The sequence below is a fragment of the Cnephaeus nilssonii genome (assembly GCF_951640355.1).
Source record: "Cnephaeus nilssonii genome assembly, chromosome: 4".
Taxonomy (NCBI): Eukaryota; Metazoa; Chordata; class Mammalia; order Chiroptera; family Vespertilionidae; genus Cnephaeus; species Cnephaeus nilssonii.
This window is the reverse complement of record NC_137075.1, coordinates 47006302-47026193: the sequence shown is the minus strand read 5'-3', so window position 1 is coordinate 47026193 and position 19892 is coordinate 47006302. Positions and strand designations below refer to the sequence as shown.

The window sequence follows — 19892 nt, the reverse complement described above, 5'->3', positions numbered from 1 at the left end:
TCTAATTCTATCGAAAGGGTTCAAAATGGTTATAGAATAAAGATATATTTATGAAATTAGAGAGCATGTATTGCCCATACATATAAACTTAAAGTCACTGCATGCCAAGTTTTAAAATACAAAGTGTCATAACCAAAGGATTGTGAGGAAGAAGGGTGATCCTCAAGACCCCAAACTCCAAAAGCCATAGATGATGTGAAGTAATGTCAAAAAGCATAGAGCTTCTTCTCCTTACCTATTATTTCCCATAAAAGGTTTGCTTATCTCCTATCCCTTCATCTAAATGAAAATATACATATCTTCCCAGGTTTCTTTCTGTTTCCAGGGTATTTAAGCTTGGAGGACCTGTCCAAAGCATCCCTAGACCTGAATGGATTATTTTAGCAGATTGGGCACAGTACAGAGAAATAATCCCTTACCTTTCCCCTAGAAATTTCATGGTTTCTGAAGCTACAGCTCAACTTTCTTAGAGAATTTTTTTAACAACATTTCATTGAATGAACTCTGTCTACAGCACAAGATTAAAATGCTGGCCTCAAATTAAAATACATTTATATATGTTTTTATCGATTTTTAGAGAGAGGAAGGGAGAGGGATAGAGAAATAGAAACATCGATGAGAGGGAAATATCTTAGATCCGCTGCTTCCTGCACAGGCTGCCTCCTGCACACCCCCTACTGGGGCTTGTGCCCGCAACCCAGGCATGCACCCTAACCAGGAATTGAACCAGTGACCTCTTGGTTCCTGGGTCAATGCTCAATTGCTTAGCCACACTGGCTGGGCGCTGGCCTCAAATTTTAACTTGCATTTATTATATATAAAGCAATATTAAAACATTTTATCATATCTTAAGACAAAAGAATAAATGTTCTGCCATTTGAGGAACTGTGTTCAAAAATTTTCATTTAGCTATTTTATTATCCTAAATTCTTGAGTATTTTAGGCATTTAGTGACCTTTGTTTATCTTTAATATGTAATTAAGTTTCTTACCCTTTAAATGATGTATGTCTGCCATCTGATATGATATGTTGCTCTGTAGTTTAACCTGAAAAAAATTAAGTTCTCATTTTAGTAAAGAATACGCTGTTCTGCTCACATTTACTTTTTTCTCACATTCACTTTGAGCTTGATCATAAATGCAAAAGAAAAATCCTTATTATATATATACCACCTCTTTCCAAAAACAATTAGAGATAAATTCTGGTTTTGTAATAATAATTTTAAATTTGCACAAGAATATTAATTTTATTTAATATATAGTATAATAACTTTCAAAAGTTTTAAAGTTTCACTTGAATATTGCTTAATGGCATGTTTTTTCAAAATCTTACTAGAGGAGACCTCTTACTAACTCTACATTAAAAAAAGAATTCCTTGAATCAATTAATATCAAACCAAAAGTAATTAATACTTATCAAGCTTTCATAGAATGACAGATATTACATAGGACTCATTTTTGTGGTCACTGTAATCTAGGAGAGTAGGAGATTACTGTTGTATTTCATATGAAAGAAAATGTCTAAACCGGGGTTGGGCAAACTATGGCCCAAATCTGGTTTGCTGCTTGTTTTTGTAGGGCTAGTTAAAGATGGCTTTTACATTAAAAAATTTTTTTTTAATTTTTCAATTACAGTTGACATTCAATATTATATTAGTTTCAGGTGTACAATATAGTGATTAGACATTTATATAACTTACAAAGTGATCCCCCATAACAGGTTTTTACATTTTTAAATGGTTAGATAGTAAAAAAAATCAAAAGAATATTTCATGAATTATATGAAATTCAAATTTCAGTATCCTACATAATAAAGAGGTCATATGCAAATTGACCATCACACCCTCACACAAGATGGCCACCCCCATGTGGTCACAAGATGGCCGCCAGAAGATGGCTGGCAGGGGAGGGCAGTTAGGGGCAACCAGGCCAGGAGGGGAGGGCAGTTGGGGGTGACCAGGTCGGCAGGGGAGGACAGTTGGGGGTGACTGGGCCTGCAGGGGAGGGCAGTTGGGGGGGACCAGGCCAGCAGGGGAGGGCAGTTGGGGGGGACCAGGCCTGCAGGGGAGGGCAGTTGGGAGGGACCAGGTCTACAGGGAAGGGCAATTGGGGGCAACCAGGCTGGCAGGGAAGGGCAGTTGGGGGCGATCGGGCCAACAGGGGAGCAGTTAAGTGTCGATCAGGTTGGCAGGGGAGTGGTTAGGGGGTGATCAGGCTGGCAGGCAAAAGCGGTTAGGGGCAATCAGGTAGGCAGGCAGGAAAGTGGTTGGGAGCCAGCAGTCCCAGATTGTGAGAGGGATGTCGGACTGGCAGTCGGACATCCCCTATGGGGTCCCAGATTGGAGTGCACCGGGCCTCTAGTCTATAAGTAAAGTCTGATGGGAAACAGCCACATCCATTCATTTACATATTGTCTATGGCTACTTTGAAGCTATAGTGATTGTGACAAAGACCATATGGCCTGCAAAGCCTAAAGTATTTACTATATAGCCCTTTATAGAAAAAGTGTGTCAACCCCTGGTCTAAATTAACAGAATTACGACAGAGAGATAACTATATATGAGAACTATCAAGGGGAAGAATGGTCTTGTTGGTTGATCAGATATAGGAGTAAAATAAGAAACATCAAGGATGATGTTTACATTTCTAAAATAGGGAGACTAGCCCTAGCTGGTTTGGCTCAGTGGATAGAGCGTTGGCCTGTGGACTGAAGGGTCCCAGGTTCAATTCCAGTCAAGGGCACATGCCTGGGTTGTGGGCTCAATCCCTGGTGTGGGGCATGCAGGATGCAGCCTATCAATGATTCTCTCTCTCGTCATTGATGTTTCTATCTCTCTCTCTCACTCTCCCTTCTCTCTGAAATCAATAAAAATATATATTTAAAATAGGGGGACTAGATGAGTAAGATTATAATACTCCATAATAGGGAAACACAGAAGAAACAGACTTGGAGTGGTAGGGAGAAGTACAGAGATGATTTTTTCAGATCTGGACCTATTGAATTTGAGATATTTAAGACATACCCAAGAAGAGATCTTCAGTAGGCAGTTGAAAAAGTGGGTCTGGAGTTCAGGCACCAACTAACACCAACTGCTATATGATCAGCTGATCACTAACAATGCTCTCTAACTTCTAATTAGCCTAGGTTTACTTTCTTTTCCACTTCCTTTATTTTCATGAGCCTTTTTATTTTTTTGTACTTTTGCCCCTTCAAAGAGCATAACCAGCCTTTATTGTTGTTTCCAACTAGTTTGTATTACTTTGTTTTTTATCCATTTTTATGATGCTATTTCAGCTTTTCTGCACTTTTTTTTGTACTCTTTATTTTAAACTTGCTTTTGAAATTGCTAGAGAAATGCTATTCTTTTTTTTCTTGTTTTTTTTTTAATCTTTATTGTTGAGAGTATTACAGATGTCCCTTTTCCCTCCACTGCCCTACTCCACCCAGTTCCGACACCATTCCAGACCTTCACTACCCTATTGTCTATGTCCATAGGTAATGCATATCTATAATAATCTATAATAATAAAAGCATAATATGCTAATTAGACCAGACGTCCTTCCGGATGATCTTCCAGACGAAGCCAAGGCAAGCTGCTGCAGCTGCAAGGGCCAAGCCCCTTGCACGAATTTCGTGCATCAGGCCTCTAGTATGCATATAAGACCTTTGGTTAATCTCTCCCCGCTCCCCCCTTCCCTCTGAGATTCATTAGTCTGTTCCATGTTTCCATGCCTCTGGTTCTTTTTTTTCATCAGTTTATTATGTTCATTAGATTCCTTGTTCATTTATTTTGATTTTTTTATTCAATTGTTGATAGATATGTATTTATTGCCAGTTTATTGTTCATATTTTTAATTCTTCTTCCTTCTCCTTCTCCTCCTTCTTCCTCCTCTTACTAAAGAATACCCTTCAACAATTAATGTAATACTGGTTTGGTGATGATGAACTCCTTTAATTATTTCTTCTGTGAGGCTCTTTATCTGACCTTCAATTCTAATTAGTTTTGCTGGGTAATCTTGGTTGTAGGTCCTTGCTATTCATCACTTTGAATATTTCTTGTTACGCCCTTCCTGCCTACAAAGTTTCTGTTAAGAAATCAGCTGGCAGTTGTATGGGTGCTCCCTTGTAGGTAACTAACTGATTTTCTCTTGCTGCTTTTAAGATTCTCTCTTGGTCTTTAACCCTTGGCATTTTAATTATTATGTGTCTTGGTGTGGACCTCTTTGTGTTCCTCTTGTTTGGAACTCTCTGGCTTCCTAGTCTTGTAAATCTATTTCTTTCACCAGGTAGGGTAAGTTTTCTGTCATTATTTCTTCAAATAGCTTTTCAATATCTTGCTCTCTCTCTTCTCCTTCTGGCACACCCATAAGGCAAATGTTGATACACTTGAAATTGTCCCAGAGGCTCCTTACACTATCTTCATATTTTTGTATTCTTTTTTCTTTTTTGCTCTTCTGATCAGGTGCTTTTGGCTTCATCAATTTGAAATTGTTGATTTGATTCTCGGAATCCTCTACTTTACTGTTGAATCCCTGTAAATTATTCTTTACTAGAGGCCCCAGTGCATGAAATGCATGCACTTGGGGGGGGGCGTCCCTCAGCCCGGCCTGCAGTCCGAGACCCCTTGCTTCTTACCACCCACCTACTCGATGCTCCTTACCACTCCACTTGCTGCTCCTTAGCACTGCTGCGGAGGCAGAAGAGGCTCCCGCCACCGCGGCTGCGCTTGCCAGCTGTAAGCCCAGCTTCTGGCTGAGCGGCGCTCCCCCATGGGAGTGCACTGATCACCAGGGGGCAGACGCTCCACACAGGAGCTGCCCCCTGGTGGTCAGTGGGCATCATAGCGACCGGTCATTCTGTTCCACTGTAATGGTCACTTAGGCTTTTATTATATAGATTATATAGATTTCAGTTAGTATATGCTTAATTTCTGACTGGTACTTTTTCATGTCTTTGAAATTCTCACTAAGATCCTTGAAAATCTCACTAAGTCCCTTGAAGTGCTCATTGCGATATTTGAGCAACCTTATAACCATTGTTTTGAACTCTGTATCCAGTAGTTTGCTTGCTTCCATTCTATTTATTTCTCTTTCTGGAGATTTCTTCTCCTCTTTAATTTGTGACATGTTTCTTTGTCTCTGCATTTTGGCTGCTTCCCTGTGTTTGTTTCTCTGTATTAGGTAGAGCTTCTATGTCTCCTGAAATTGGTAGAGTGGCTTTGTGTAGTAGGTGTACTACAGGGCCCAGTGGCTCAGCCTCCCTGTCACCTGAGCTGGGCACTCTAGGTACATCCCTGTGTGGGCTGCGTGCACAGTTGTAGTTGAGCCTTGATTGCTGTTGATGTCACTCAGAGGAGTTGACCTCTAGGACAATTGGCTGTGAGGACCAGCTGCCACTACAGTGGGAGAGCTGCTGTGCAGGAGGCACCCCTATGGAGCAGGACTTGCTTCAATGGGGCTTTGGTGCTCACTGAGTCTGCCCTTGAGTGTGTCACTTGTGGATGTGTAGAGTTGTAATCTGGTATGGTCTGAAGCTGTCCACTGGATGCACTGGCTCTGGGGCCTCCAGGGAGGTGCAAAGTCAGCCACTGCCTGGGGCCACCAGGCAAGAGCTTGACAGAGATCTACAGATATCTTGCAAGTTCCTAGGCAAGGCCCAGGTGTGAAGCAAGGCAAGCTGGTGCTAGAGCCGGTCTTAGGCCTTTTATTGATAGGTTTGAGGCATGTTGACTCCAGCTGCTGCTTGTTTAAGAGATTTTAGCGAAGTCTGAAGCCTGAGCCAGATCAGGCCATTCATATGGAAAAGCAGCTGCAAACAGCTTGGGTGGGGCTACAAATTGGATGGGGCAGGGTCTCAGGGAATCACCAGGGTGGAGCGAACAGTGTGGGCCATGCTGATGGAAACTCAGATATGGCTGCCAGTCAGTTCTGTGGACAAGGGGTGGGGGACAGGTCCCAGTACAGAAACAATGACCTCTGTGAGCACCTCCATCTGAGAGAAAGCCACCCCTGAGTTCCTGCCCTGATGCCAGATAATCCAGTTCTTCCTCTATGTCCCTGGTTCCCCAATGCTACCACCCAGCGCTGGAGCCCAGAGGGATTGAGTCTGGATAAGTCCATGAGCTGGCCCTTTAAGGGAAACTGCCTGTGTTTCCAGCAGCCTCCCTGTCACTAGGCCACAATCCCCACTAGTTTTTACAGCCTGAAGTTACAGGGAGTTCTCTTCCCATCTCTGGAACCCTGGGCTAGGGGTCTAATGTAGGGCTTGGACCCCTTGCTTCTCACAGAAGGCCTTCGCAGTGGATATATCCCTCCCAATTTAAAAAAATGCCACACATGGGTGTTGGACCAGCCCATTCTGATACTCTGCCCCTTCTACCAGTCTAACGTACTTTCTTCTTTACTTCTTTAGTTGTAGCACTTCCATTTAGCCAGCTTTCAGGTGGTTCTGAATGATGGTTGTTCTATATTTTAGTTGTAATTTTGATGTGGTTGTGGGAGGCAGCAAGTACCAGCGTTTATGCAAGCCGCCATTTTGGTCAAGAAATGCTATTCTTGAACACAAGGCTTTGGGTGGCCTAAGCTTTCCTGAACTGTCTCTTTTATATCTTTATACACTTAAAATTATTTTTAATGAAGAGGGGATATTTAATCCACAGAGTACAAAAATAGTAACGGGTTATATGGGCATTACTGCTTTATTCTTATCGCTTTAATTTTTCTTTTCATTCTTCTTTATTGAGAATGGAGATGCTGGCCTCTATGACTCACAAATGAAGTCCTCACATTTCAAAAGCTGGTCTGGAACAATATATTACATAGTATTATAGAGAAAATCACAGCATGTTTAAATAGAAGACTTTTCTTAATCCAAGCATAATGAATTTATTTCCCACCCCATTCCTTTGCTATGTAGGATTTTTCAGTTAGCTTCTTAGACCCCTTACAGCATATTGTTCCCTTAGCATCTCATGTTCTCTATTATTCATGTCAATCTTTCCAACAGGATTCTCAGACAAACCTCATATTCAGTATTTAGTATTATCAGCAGGTACCAGTACCCAATTTCTCTTATTTCCTATTAACACTAGTTTTATTGTGCGTTATCTCACCTTCCATGGTGCCAAGGAGTTGCTCCAAGATGCCACAGAGCCCAACTGGCAGATCATTAAATCCAGAAGTTCTCTTTCAAGCTACAGTAATTTTATTATGTTGCTCACTTTTAGAATCTATATGTCTGCTACTAAAATAACTGTTCATCTTTTGACATTGCAATATTACAGGCATCTGATCCCTTTTCTCTCCACATATATACCCCACCCCAAAAATTCTTATCTAGCTCCTAAAATGGATTGATAAAGAATTCTTCTAACATTCAGTGTTGTCTTTTTAAGGAAATCTGAATGTGTTTTTACTTACCATGACACTCCCTTGTATGTAAAGCAATAACTTAATTTTGGCTTTAATCTTATGTTCTACCATTTTGAGTCTTTAAAAAAAAAATTTCCCATTTGGTTTCTAAATTTTAACATTTGCTCCAATTACTTCGTTTGTGTTTTCTTTCTTTTCATTAATAATTTCTGCATATAGATAGGTCTTTTTAGTTCTTTAACTCTTTTGGCTTTAACCCTTTCCCTGAGAGCCTTCACTTCTTTTAATACTTCTGCCATTAGTCACCTTCAAAAGGAAACTTGGCTTCCCTTCTGATTATTCCTTCTCATAGTTTTAATTTCCTTGTGTTCGAATAGAAATTTGCTTATCTTCTAAATGACTCTGCCAAAACTTCCCAGTTGTTGAGAAATTAGAGTTCTTAATACTGCATGATTGGAAAAAAAGATATTTCACTTTGCCACATATACTCTCTGCTGAAGTGGCAATGATATAGGAAGATTTTTTCTTTTTTCCTCCCTAAGTATATTCCAGAGAGGTAACAGTACATAAATTCTAAGAAGTATTATTTAATCCTTATTTTATGAAAACTATTCTCATTGTCTGGCTCCTTTTTGTTTACTTTAATACTGTTCCCAAAATATCCATTTACAATATACAAGAAAGATACCAAATAATTATTTTATTTTGTCTTTCAAATTTCTTTTTGAATAAGAAATAGGTGGATGAATATACAGATGAATGGATGGATGGATATGTAATAGGATGGATGGATGGATGGATAGATAGATAGATAGATAGATAGATAGATAGATAGATAGGGACATATACATTCCATCCTCTTGCCTAATTTACATCTTTGATCAGATAGACTTCAACCTAGATTCTAATATATCCTTCAAAAACCCATAGTGCTCAAAATGCCTTGCCTGGCCCCAGATCTACTGGGAAGAGCCTCATATTCAGTTCTTTCAAAAGAAAAACATCCTTTTATCAATAAGACTGTCACCCTATTTCTTTTCTACCCACAATGTTTATCAAAAATGATAAATTCCATGAGAACAGGAAATGTGTCTCTCACTCATCCGTGTGTGTCCATCATCTGGCATACTGCCTGATACCAACAACAATAGATGTTTGCTGAATGACTCTTATGTTCCATACTCTTTGTACTACATACTTTCCTACCTTAAGTTGTACTTTATCCATATTTGTATAATTCTAATTATCCTTCAAGGCTTCTGAATTCCCTCGTTTACTTCTCCTTATCAACTTCATTTGCTTTAGGCTCTACTTTACCTCTCCACCTCTGTAATACTTGCTTTTCTGGGATTTGGAATCCATCTATAATAGGCTGATTTTCCATGCTCTCTTTGGCTTTTTCCATGTTAATCTCCTAAAATGTGTTTACTATCCTTCCTGAGACCTCTTCTTTTTCTCTCTTTTGTGGCATATATTCATCTCTTTTTTTTCCCCAAATAAGAATTATCTTCTCCTGAGATTTTCCATCTCTTCTTCATCCACAGCTATTTCATTTATTTTCCTCTAATCTTTCTCCCTCCAATACCTAAAACTTGACATTTATATTTCTATCATCTCTTTCTGAAGCCCTTTTAATGCTTTCTCCATACTACATGGCTACTCTGAATTAATTTTGGCAGCTATTACCAGCTCAGTTGCTCTGCTTCTCTTTTCATTCTGGGACCTTGAAAATGGCTCAGCTGTGCATGCTTCACTTTCATTATGACCTATTCTTGGGCAATCAGCACAACGATGACACTGATCCCAAAGCTTATACATAATTGGCTTTTACAGATGTCATTTCTGGCTCCTTTTTCTCCGTACTAGATACATTTTTCCTGATTATATCTCATGCTCAGATGATTTCTAGAAACAATTTTATCTTCTATAACATAGCTGTCAAACATAGATGATGCTCAAGAATCACCTGGGGAGTTTTAAGAAATGTAAATTCTTGCCTCCCCCACCCCACTCCAGTGTGATTCAGTAGTCTGGGATGAGCCCAGGAATATGAATATATATATATATATATATATATATATATATATATATATATATATATATATATATTTTAAAAGCTCAAATAAATTCTGATAAGCAGCCAGGTTTAGTGATTACTCGTCTAAAGTATGTCTTTAGCTGGCACATATACCAGTTGGAACAAAATGGTATTTCCTTAATAATAACTACTGGGTATTAAAATGCTTATTTTGTGCCAGGTCTTGTGCTAAGTACTTTACAAGTATTATTACATTTAATCCTCACAACCACCCTATGAGGTAGGCTATCCATTTTGCAGATGAGGACACTGGGTCTTCTATCATATGCCTATAGTAGATTCTCTATATTCTCCTAAGCAGTCCCAGATGGAAGTCTGTGTTCATAATCACTATACATATACTAGATCAGGTAGTGATTAGCCTTGTTTTCTTCCTACTCTTTCATTGCTAATATTATTTAGACAACACTCCAAAGACACCTACAACTTTCACGTGATCTGTTAAAGTAGCAGTCTCCCACCAGGCCGATGTGGATCAGTGGATTGAGCATCGTCCCATGCACCAAGAGGTCACTGTGCTGCGCCAGCACCGCCAAGGGTGAACCTGAGGAGGGGCGGTGAAGGACTGAAGAAAAGACAGTTAAGAGAATACAGCTGGGGCTCGGTGGATCTCCCGTGCCTGGATGAGGACACAAAAGACCCAGCCTGCAAGCCTATGCTTTGTTTTATAGTCTGATTAAAACAAGGGTAGATTAACATGTATACAAATGTTCTTGTTTTGGCAACACTTGCTGCACCTCCCACAGCTCATTAGCTACTTAGGAAGGAATTAGGGAGGGCTACAAGGTCAGGCTTAAATATGATAGGAGAGCTCTGCCCTCCAGGCTGGGACTTGTTTGTGACCCTGCCAAAAGTCAGCCTGAGGCTTGATCCTAGAGCCGCTCCCTACAGTCACTGGTTCAATTCCTGGTCTGGACACATGCCTGGGTTTCGGGCTTGATCCCCAGTCGGGGGCTTGCAGGAAGCAGTCAATCAATGTTTGTCTCTCATTAATGTTTCTATCTTTATCTCCCTTCCTCTTTCTCTCAAATCAATAAAAACATATTAAAAATATTTTTTAGCCCTGACCGGTTTGGCTCAGTGGATAGAGTGTTGGCCTGTGGACTCAGGGGTCCCAGGTTCGATTGTGGTCAAGGGCATATACCTTGATTGCAGGCACATACCCAGTAGGGAGTGTGCAGGAGGCAGCTGATTGATGTTTCTCTCTCATCGATGTTTCTAACTCTCTATCCCTCTCCCTTTCTCTCTGTAAAAAATTAATAAAAAATATTTTAAAAAACATTTTTTTAAAAAGTAGTAGTCTCCCTTGAAGCAAGCTCTGGTTTAACTTATACTGTTACATTTTTATTTTTTGTTAATCCTCACCGGAAGATATTTTTCCCATTGATTTTTAGAGAGAGTGGAAGGGAGGGAAGGGAAGTGGGAGGGAAATGGGGGGGTGGGCAGAGAGAAACATTGATGTGAGAGAGACACATGGATTTGCCTCCTGCACATGCCCTGACCAGGGCCAGGGATTGAACCTGCAACCCAGGTACGTACCCTTGACCAGGAATCAAACCCTCAACCTTTTGGTGCATGGTCCAACGCTCTAACCTCTGAGCACACGGGCCAGGGCTATACTGTTATATATTTTAAGAGAATAAGCAAGTTTTTGGTCTTGGTTGGCTATAATGAATCATTACAAAGTGTTTTTATTCACTCATTCATTTTTCTTCAATTTGTCATTTATAAAGCATTTACTAAGTATTCACTATGTACTAGGCCTGAGGATACAAAGTATTTAGTATTGGTCTGTTAAGAAGAATCACTACAAAGTTGGTTTATTCATTCATTCTGTCAGCTAGTCACAAGGAAAACATTAATTGTTTTATTCATTCATTCTGTCAGCTAGTCACAAGGAAAACACCCACTAAATGAAAGACACTGTATAGAGCCTAATAACACAAAAATGTACAAGAAACCGGAAATAGGTCTGGGTAAAGGATACACATTTTGGAGTAATAGCATAACTGAAGTTTTCTAAGTGAATATGATTACTTAGGAAGAGAACAGAAGGAGAAGAGACTAGGATCTCAGACAGAAAACTATGAACAATAACACTTAATAATGAACAGAGGTAAAGCCAGAAAAGGAAACTAAGAAGAACTGAGAGGTAGAAGAAAAAAGGAGATGTCATGGGAGCCAAGAGCACAGAGTGCTGGATAAAAAGATGCTGAGATATTAGGAGTAGGAAGAGAAAATGCAGGTGTGAACAAAGACAATTCTCTTTTCAAGAAATTTGACTGGGAAGGGGAAGAAAGACTCAAATATTTTTTAAGTACTGAGGAGAAAGTATAGATAGATTGAATATAAGAGGGAGAGTGCAATAATAATAGTACAAGGTCCTTGAAAAGGTGGAGGAAATTGGATCCAGAGAAGAGCTGGTCCTGGATAGAGGATGAACCTTTTTTTTTTTCTTTTTTAAATATGTTTTTATTGATTTTCAGAGAGAGGAAGGGAGAGAGAGAGAGATTGAAAAATCAATGGTGGCAGAATCATAGATCAGATGCCTCCTGCACACCCCCTACTGGGGATGGAGCCCACAACCCAGGCATGTGGTCTGACCAGGAATCAAACCGTGACCTCCTGGTTCATGGGTTGATGCTCAACCACTGAGCAACACTGACCGGGCAGGAACCATTTTTTTTTTTTTTTTTTTAATTCTAACAAGGGTAGAGATGTAGGTATGCCTATAGACTTGGTAGTGAAAGTTTTATCAGTTCCTGTGCAATTCTTGGACAAGCAGGAGAGACCACATGTTGGGCTTGAGGAAGAAGAAAAATAGTTTAAATGGGGTTAGGGGTTGAGGAGAAGTCTGAAGAGGGTAAAGGTTTGAAAGTTGTTGGAACGAGAAGTGTTGAAAACCCAGTTCAGGTAGCTGATCATAAATTTTTACAAGTACCAGACTGGTGAATATTATTTTCTGCAGCTATGCTTGAAATAGGCATGTAAAGGAGAAAATAATGGCAAGAACTAAACTGAAACAAAAGAAGATGTAATCTTAGCTCAAATGAGGAAAGTAAAGAATGAACAGGGCTGCTGGAAAGGAAATATGAAAGGATCAGCAGTCCAGATTAAGTTGAAAAGGTAGTTTGTTCAGCAGTTCTAATCTCTTTTTAGATAGTTTATAAACTTTAAATTTCAAGGACTTGAAATCCTGTCAGATTTATGTTAGAATGAATTAATAATCAAGGCCTTTGGCAGTCATTAGTGTTGGCAAATATTTCTAGTTCTCATCCCAGACACTTTGTAGGATTGCCCTCTCCATTCCTTTGAAGCTGGGTTGAGGGAGTGGCAATGAAATGTGAGCAAAATGACATGAATCACTTCCAAGCATAAACAATTAGGAGGAGCACAATTCATCACGTTCATTCTACCACAGCAACTAATGTTTTGGATGGTGGCTTCTCCGTCAGACTGGGTCCCAGAATGAGGAAGATACAGGATAGTGCCTCTAGTCGACCTACAAAGGGTATTTTGAGTGAGTGATAAAGCCATATAAGAGAGTGCAAATGGTGGGCTATGAAAGGGAAGGGGAGAATGAGAAGTGGGTAGGAAAAGCAAGGCAGACCTGGAAAGTATGAGAGCAAGAATTTCCTCCCTATCTGCCATATCCAGTACATAAGGTGTTTCCACTTGCACCTCTCACGAATCTCTGAAACTTGAAGAAAAAAAATCTAAAGAGTTTCTCCACAAATTAGCAGCCCTTCTCAACTTCCCATTACCTTTAGTGCCATTATCAACCTTTTTATTATGTCTCTTCTCTCTTCTCTTCTTATTCATTGGCCCATTAGTGCCTACAACTGCATACATTCACACTCCACATAAGCTGTCACAAAGTCCTGTCAATCCTTCTTTTTCAATTTCTCTAAGATCTGACCCTTAACTCTTTCTATGTTCATGGTGACCACCTTATCTACACAGACTACTCTCATCTAGCTGCACTAGAATATAAGCTTCATAAGAGCAGATATCTTGTTTGGTCACCCCTGTAATTCCCTGGCACACTGCAGGCACTCAATAGTATTATCAAATAAATAAATGAGGAAATCTAATCTATCACTAGTCTTTTCCCACTTTTATCAATTTCCAAGTAGTAATGAGAAACATCTTTGCAAAAACTTGTTTTCCATCAAGTCTTTCTTCTAGTCAAAATCCTGTGGTAGAATACTATTGCCCATAGTGTAAAATCTAAAACTCTTCTACCAAGCATTTAATGTCTTCCATAAGGTGGGCACCATTTTCTTTATCCAGTTATCTGAAATGGTTTCCTTGACATAGTCAAGGTATTTTTAACCATTAAACTACTAATAAGTAAACTACTCTTTACTATGTCCGTGCATTGTCAGCAAACAGTGTCCTTTCCTTTCCTTTTTACTGCTAAAAATTACATTGCCTCCATTAAAATCAGAGCCCAAACTTAAGTTGATTCTATAGGAATTATGTTAATTTGTATAGATAAAATTTTCATTACATTCACTGTCCCTCATCCTTCCAACATACTCCCAATTTTTTATGCTAGTCACACCTTCTACTTCCAGGTCTCCTCTAATTTAGTCATGTTCCAGCCACCTCCTGCCAAGACTACCCACCACTGCTGCCAAATCTTGTTTTAGGTCTTAAAATTGTCTTTAATTTCTTCCTATGTTAATTTATTCAGCATATATTTATTGAATACCTATTTTGTGCAAATCATTGTTCTAAGGTAAGCACTGGGGATAATGCAAATCACAAAAACAAACAAAAATCCCTGCTTTCCTGTGTGGGCTGAGCTTACAATAAACAAGTCATTTAACATATTAGAAACTGATAAGTGCTGTGGAGAAAATTAGAGATGGAAAGGAGGGAGAAAACCTCAACAAAAAGATGTCATTTAAACAAAGACTTTTAAGAGTGAGAATTACCATGCAGCTCTCTGGGGGTAGAGTATCCTAGGCAGAGGGTACAGCCAGTGCAAAAGCCCTATCACAGGAGAATGACTGATGTTTCGAGGAACATTAAACAGGTCAGTGTGGATCACTGGTATGAATCAAGGGAGCAGCAAGAAGAGTAGTAAAAGATGGGGTCAGAGAACTGTGAGGGAAGAAAATCGAATAGGGTCTGTGGACTATTGTCAAAGACGAGCTTTTTCTGCAATTGAGATGGAAGCCACTGGAGCATCTTGGACAGATAAGGAGCATGATATAATGTTGTGTTGAAAATGGATTGAAGTGGGATAAGGACAGAAGAAAGGAGGCCAATTAAACTACCACCAATAATCTAGGCAAGAAATGGTAGTAATTTAGACCAGGATGGTAGTGATGGGGATAGGGAGAGGTGTTTGGATTTTGGATATATTTTAAAACTGAGTCAATAGGATTTGCTGATAAATTGGATATGACGGTAAGAAAGAAAGAGACAAATATGACTCCAAAGTTTCTGGCCTGGGGAATGAAAGGAGTTGCCATTAACTGAGTTGGGGAAGACTGTGAGTAGAAGTTTTGGGGGAGGAGAAAGATGAGGGGTTTGGCTTTTGACAGGTTAAATCCAAAACCATATTTGCTCAAGAAGAGATAACGAGTAGGGAGTTGGATGTCAAGCCTAGAATTCAAGGGGACAGTCTGAATAAAAGACAGAAATTTGGAAATAATCAGTGTATAGATATTTAAAGAGGTGGTAAGGATTGAGTGTAGATAAAGAAGAGATCCAAGGACTAAGCCTTAAAGCATTCCATTTGAGAAGGAACCAGAAAAGAAGAAGGAATGGCTAGTGAAATAGAAGGGAAGAAAGCTAGATTTCCTGCAAGCCAAAATGAAGAATTTGTTTCAGAGAGGAGGAGGGAGTAATTGACTACTGGACTTAGCAATACTGAAATCAATGGTTCCTTGAAAAGGATACTTGGTGGTGTGGTGGAGAAAAAAGCCTGATTACAATGTATCTAAGTGAATGTGTTTAAGATGTTCCCAGCATAGATGACCAGAGGAATTTACTTTCAACAATAATCCTTCTACCTAGCTGAAGGCCAATACAGCTCACTTTGTGTGAAAGCTAACTCAGCTGATCATACTCATTACTTCCAAATAAAAAATTTGATAGAAGAGTCATCCCTCAGTCTTCTGATACTAATTTTCCCAGAAGTAACTGTACTAGAACACTCACTTCAGTTCTCAGTATATTGTGAGTATACGTTCTAGATTTTATAAGGGTTCTAATTTAATATAATTTTGTTCTGTTAATGAAGGATAATCCTTCTATGTGCAATTATTTTATGTCACTGTAAGAGTTTCTATATTAAAATCTTTTCTCAAATAAGAAACTATTTCTAAGGGTTGGGAAGAGGGGAAAAGGAGTTTTGTTTAATGGGTAAGAGTCTCAGTTTTGCAAGCTGAAAAAGTTCTAGAGATCTGTTATACAACAATATGCATAGATCTCTAACTGGAGGCATTCAAGGTACCTTAACATCTGAGGGGTAAATCCTCCTTTGCGGGAGGGATAACATTTAAGGAAGTAAAACCTGTTAAGAAACTTTCCCCACAAAGATGTAAAATAGTTTCCTCCTTTCTCCCAGCTAAGGCAGGAAATATTCTACAGCATTAGGGCAGCAGCATAAGCTGTAAGAATGGGTCATTTATAAGTAGAATATGTATAAGCATAAAATTCCCTTGCAAAATTTGGTATAGAAAGTTTATATCCATATTCTTTAGTCACATGTTCTTTCAAGTTGTTGTTTTTTTCCAGGTCTTTTTAGTTGGTTCTCTAGTAACTGCTCTTTTCTACTTTGATTTTAGTTGTTTTTCTCTGGATCTTTCTTAAACTTACATCATGTAATGAGTACTGAACAAAGTGTTACAGGTAAGAAAAGACTGTGATTATGTAGAGGCTTAATAGCATAGTGCTTAAAAGAACAGGCTCTAAGGTTAAATTGCTGGGTCTGAATTTGGAATCCATGACTTGTTAGGTCTATTACCTTGGCATACAGCTTAACTTCTTTGTGCTTCAGTTTTCTCATCTGTAAAATGAGAATATTATCTGCCCCACAGGGTTATTAAAATAATTACATCTGAGATAAATAAATCCAACAGTACCTGGAACATAGTAAGTGCTTTTTGTTTTAAATTTAAGTCCATAGTTCTTGCTTAAACTTCTGCAGTAATGTATTGCCTAGCAGATCTTGACTTCAATTTCTTTCCTCTATAATTATCCTCCATACTATGCCCATAATTATTTTTTCAAAATAAAAATTTTACTATATTGGTAATGGTTTCTTAAATATGACACCAAAAGCATGGACAACAACTGAAAAAAATAGATAAAATTGGATTTCATCAAAATTAAAAACTTTTCTTCATCAAAAGACACTACGCCCGACCGGCGTGGCTCAGTGGTTGAGCACTGACCTATGAACCAGGAGATCACAGTTCAATTCCTGGGTTATGGGCTTGATCCCCAGAGAGGGGCATACAAGAGGCAGGTGATCAATGATTCTCTCTCATCACTGATGTTCCTCTCTCTCTGGAATAGATATAGATATAGATATAGATATAGATATAGATATAGATATAGATATAGATATAGATATAGATATAGATATATTCCAGAGAGAGAGGAACATCAGTGATGAGAGAGAATCATTGATCACCTGTATATATATATATATATATATATATATATATATATATATATACACACACACACACACACACACATACTAGTAGCCCAGTGCACGAAATTTATGCACATTGAAAGGGAATTAATTAGATGAAATATTTTAATATTGCTATTTGCCCTTTCTCTATAATAAAAGTGTGAGAGATAAAAGGAAATGAGTACAATGTATATGAAAATAATACATAATTTTATTAATAACTAAACAATAACAAAATGATATAACAACAATAACAAACTCGTAATAAAAAAACAACACTGATGCAAATAATGACTGATAAAGTGGTTAAACTTATTCTAATATCTCCCGGTATACCACATTAAGAGTAAAAACACTTTCAGAGTGCTTGACTAATTTCCCTTGAGATAAAGTATTTACAACTTTAACTTTAACATAACATGCTCTTTGAACTCAAGAGAAAGCAACAGCCGTAACTGGTTTGGCTCAGTGGATAGAGCGTCGCCCTGTGGACTGGAAGGTCCCAGGTTCGATTCCGGTCAAGGGCATGTACCTTGGTTGCAGGCACATCCCCCGTAGGAGGTGTGCAGGAGGCAGCTGATCGATGTTTCTCTCTCATCGATGTTTCTAACTCTCTATCCCTCTCCCTTCTTCTCTGAGAAGAGAGAGAGAAAGCAACTTATAACTGACCATGTCCAAAAACGGGTTCAGGTAGGAATATTCCTACTCTGTCTAGAGTTTGTCCTTGTGATTTATTAATAGTCATCACAAATGCTGGCATAACGGGAAACTATCTTCGAATTAATTTAAATGGGTGGCCAGTGTCAGATGGGAACAAATCAATTCTTGGAATCAGAACAATCTCTCCCTTTGCAGATCCTGTTAATATTTCAGCTTTGATAATGTTAGGTCACAATCTTTTGATAATAAATCTGGTAATCATTTCATGGGGAATTTCAATAATATCCATTCCTAAATGAAAACTGGTATCAAGTTTGCCACCTCCAAAGCACAATGAGTAAGAATCTGAAGGTTTATGTGGCTTCTATTTGGTTTCTAGGACAAAGTTCTTTCCTTTACCCACCACTCACTTCTCTCCTTTTACTCTTGAATGTTAATTCCAACATAATTTTTGTAACACCTCTTGAAAAGGATCCCACCAAGTTTTTGATAGTCTACATGATAAAACTTACAGAAAAATACAGCATGAGACTTTCATTCTCTCACTAACTTATTCAGACAACTGTAATTCCTCAGTCTCTATAGAATGAAAAAGGAAAATAAAAGTGCCTTCTCTCATTCCAAGGCCTTTCTCAGTCAGGCAACCACAGGCCTGCAGGGGAGGGCAGTTAGGGATGACCAGGCCTGCAGGGGAGGGCAGTTGGGGGAGGGGAACCAGGCCTGAAGGGGAGGGCATTGGGGGGGACTAGGCCTACAGGGGAGGGCAGTTGGGGGTGACTGGGCTGGCAGGGGAAGGCAGTTGGGGGTTGCCGAGCCGGCAGGGGAGCAGTTAGGCGTCGATCAGGCTGGCAGGGGAGTGGTTAGGGAGTGATCAGGCTGGCAGGCAGGCAAGCGGTTGGGAGCCAGCAGTCCTGGATTGTGAGAGGGATGTCCCAGATTGGAAAGGGTGCAGGCTGGGCTGAGGGACACCCCTGCCCCCCAGTGCACGAATTTCATGTACCGGGCTTCTAGTATATATATCCTCTCTAATAAAATGGTAATATGCAAATTAACCATCACTCCGCTACATAAGTCACACCCACCAGCCAAGCCACGCCCACCAGCCAATCAGGGCGAGTATGCAAATTAACCCCAATCCAAGATGGCTACAGCCACAGAGAGCAAGGTTTCCTAGGTAACAGAGTAAGCCAAGCTTTCCATAGCTGTTGCAGGCCTAAGCCTCCACTCAAGCTTCAAAGTTTCAATTATAGAAAGTAAACAAATTCAAACAAATGGCGGCAGAATGGAGCTTGAGAGAGCAGGCCAGGGTTGCCGGCGGCAACAGGGGAAGCAAAGCTTTCCGCACACCCTGGCCGGGCTCACCCGCTTAAGGCAACAAAGTTTCAATTGCAGAAGGTGAATTAACTGCCACAGAAATGGCTGCCGGAGCCCCAGGCTTGGCTCCACTCCAGGCTACAAAGTTTCAATTGTAGAAGGAAAATAAATTCCAGATACCAGGGCCTCCCCTTGGGTTGCCAGGGGGCGTGGCCGGCCTGCAAACCACCACAGGCCCCTCGCTCAGGCCACCCCACACCCCAAGGGAACCCCCACCCTTATCTGTGCCACCCTTCAGGGCAAACCAGCTGGCCCCCACCCGTGCACCAGGCCTCTATCCTATCTAATAAAAGAGTAATATGCAGATTGATCATCACTGTAACACACAATATAGCTGCCCCCATGTGGTCAAAGATCCTGCCCCCATGTGGACACAAGATGGCCACCACAAGATGGCCAGCAGGAGAGGGCAGTTGGGAGGCACCCGGCCTGCAAGGGAGGGCAGTTGTGAGGGACCAGGCCTGCAAGGGAGGGCAGTTGGAGGTGATCAACCCTGCAGGAGAGGGCAGTTAGGGGTGACCAGGCTGGCAGAGGAGGGAAGTTGGGGGCAAACAGGCTGGCAGGGGAGCAGTTAAGCATCAACCAGGCTGGCAGCAGAGTGGTTAGGGGGTGATCAGGCTGGCAGGCAGAAGCGGTTAGGGGCAATCAGGAAGGCAGGCAGGCAAGCAGTTGGGAGTCAGCAGTCCTGGATTGGGAGAGGGATGTCCGACTGCCCGTTTAGGCCCGA

At 40.2% G+C, this 19892-nt stretch overlaps 1 protein-coding gene across 4 annotated transcripts in view; it reads right to left on the bottom strand.

The window, feature by feature from the left end:
* Positions 1–19892, bottom strand: part of GOLM2 (golgi membrane protein 2) — a 103925-nt gene that overhangs the window by 67092 nt on the left and 16941 nt on the right. For all 4 annotated transcript variants that reach the window (XM_079768026.1, XM_079768028.1, XM_079768027.1 and 1 more), the window contains exon 2: positions 992–1046. In XM_079768026.1, coding sequence (XP_079624152.1) covers positions 992–1046 — 55 coding nt within the window. The remainder of the gene's footprint in view (positions 1–991; positions 1047–19892) is intronic.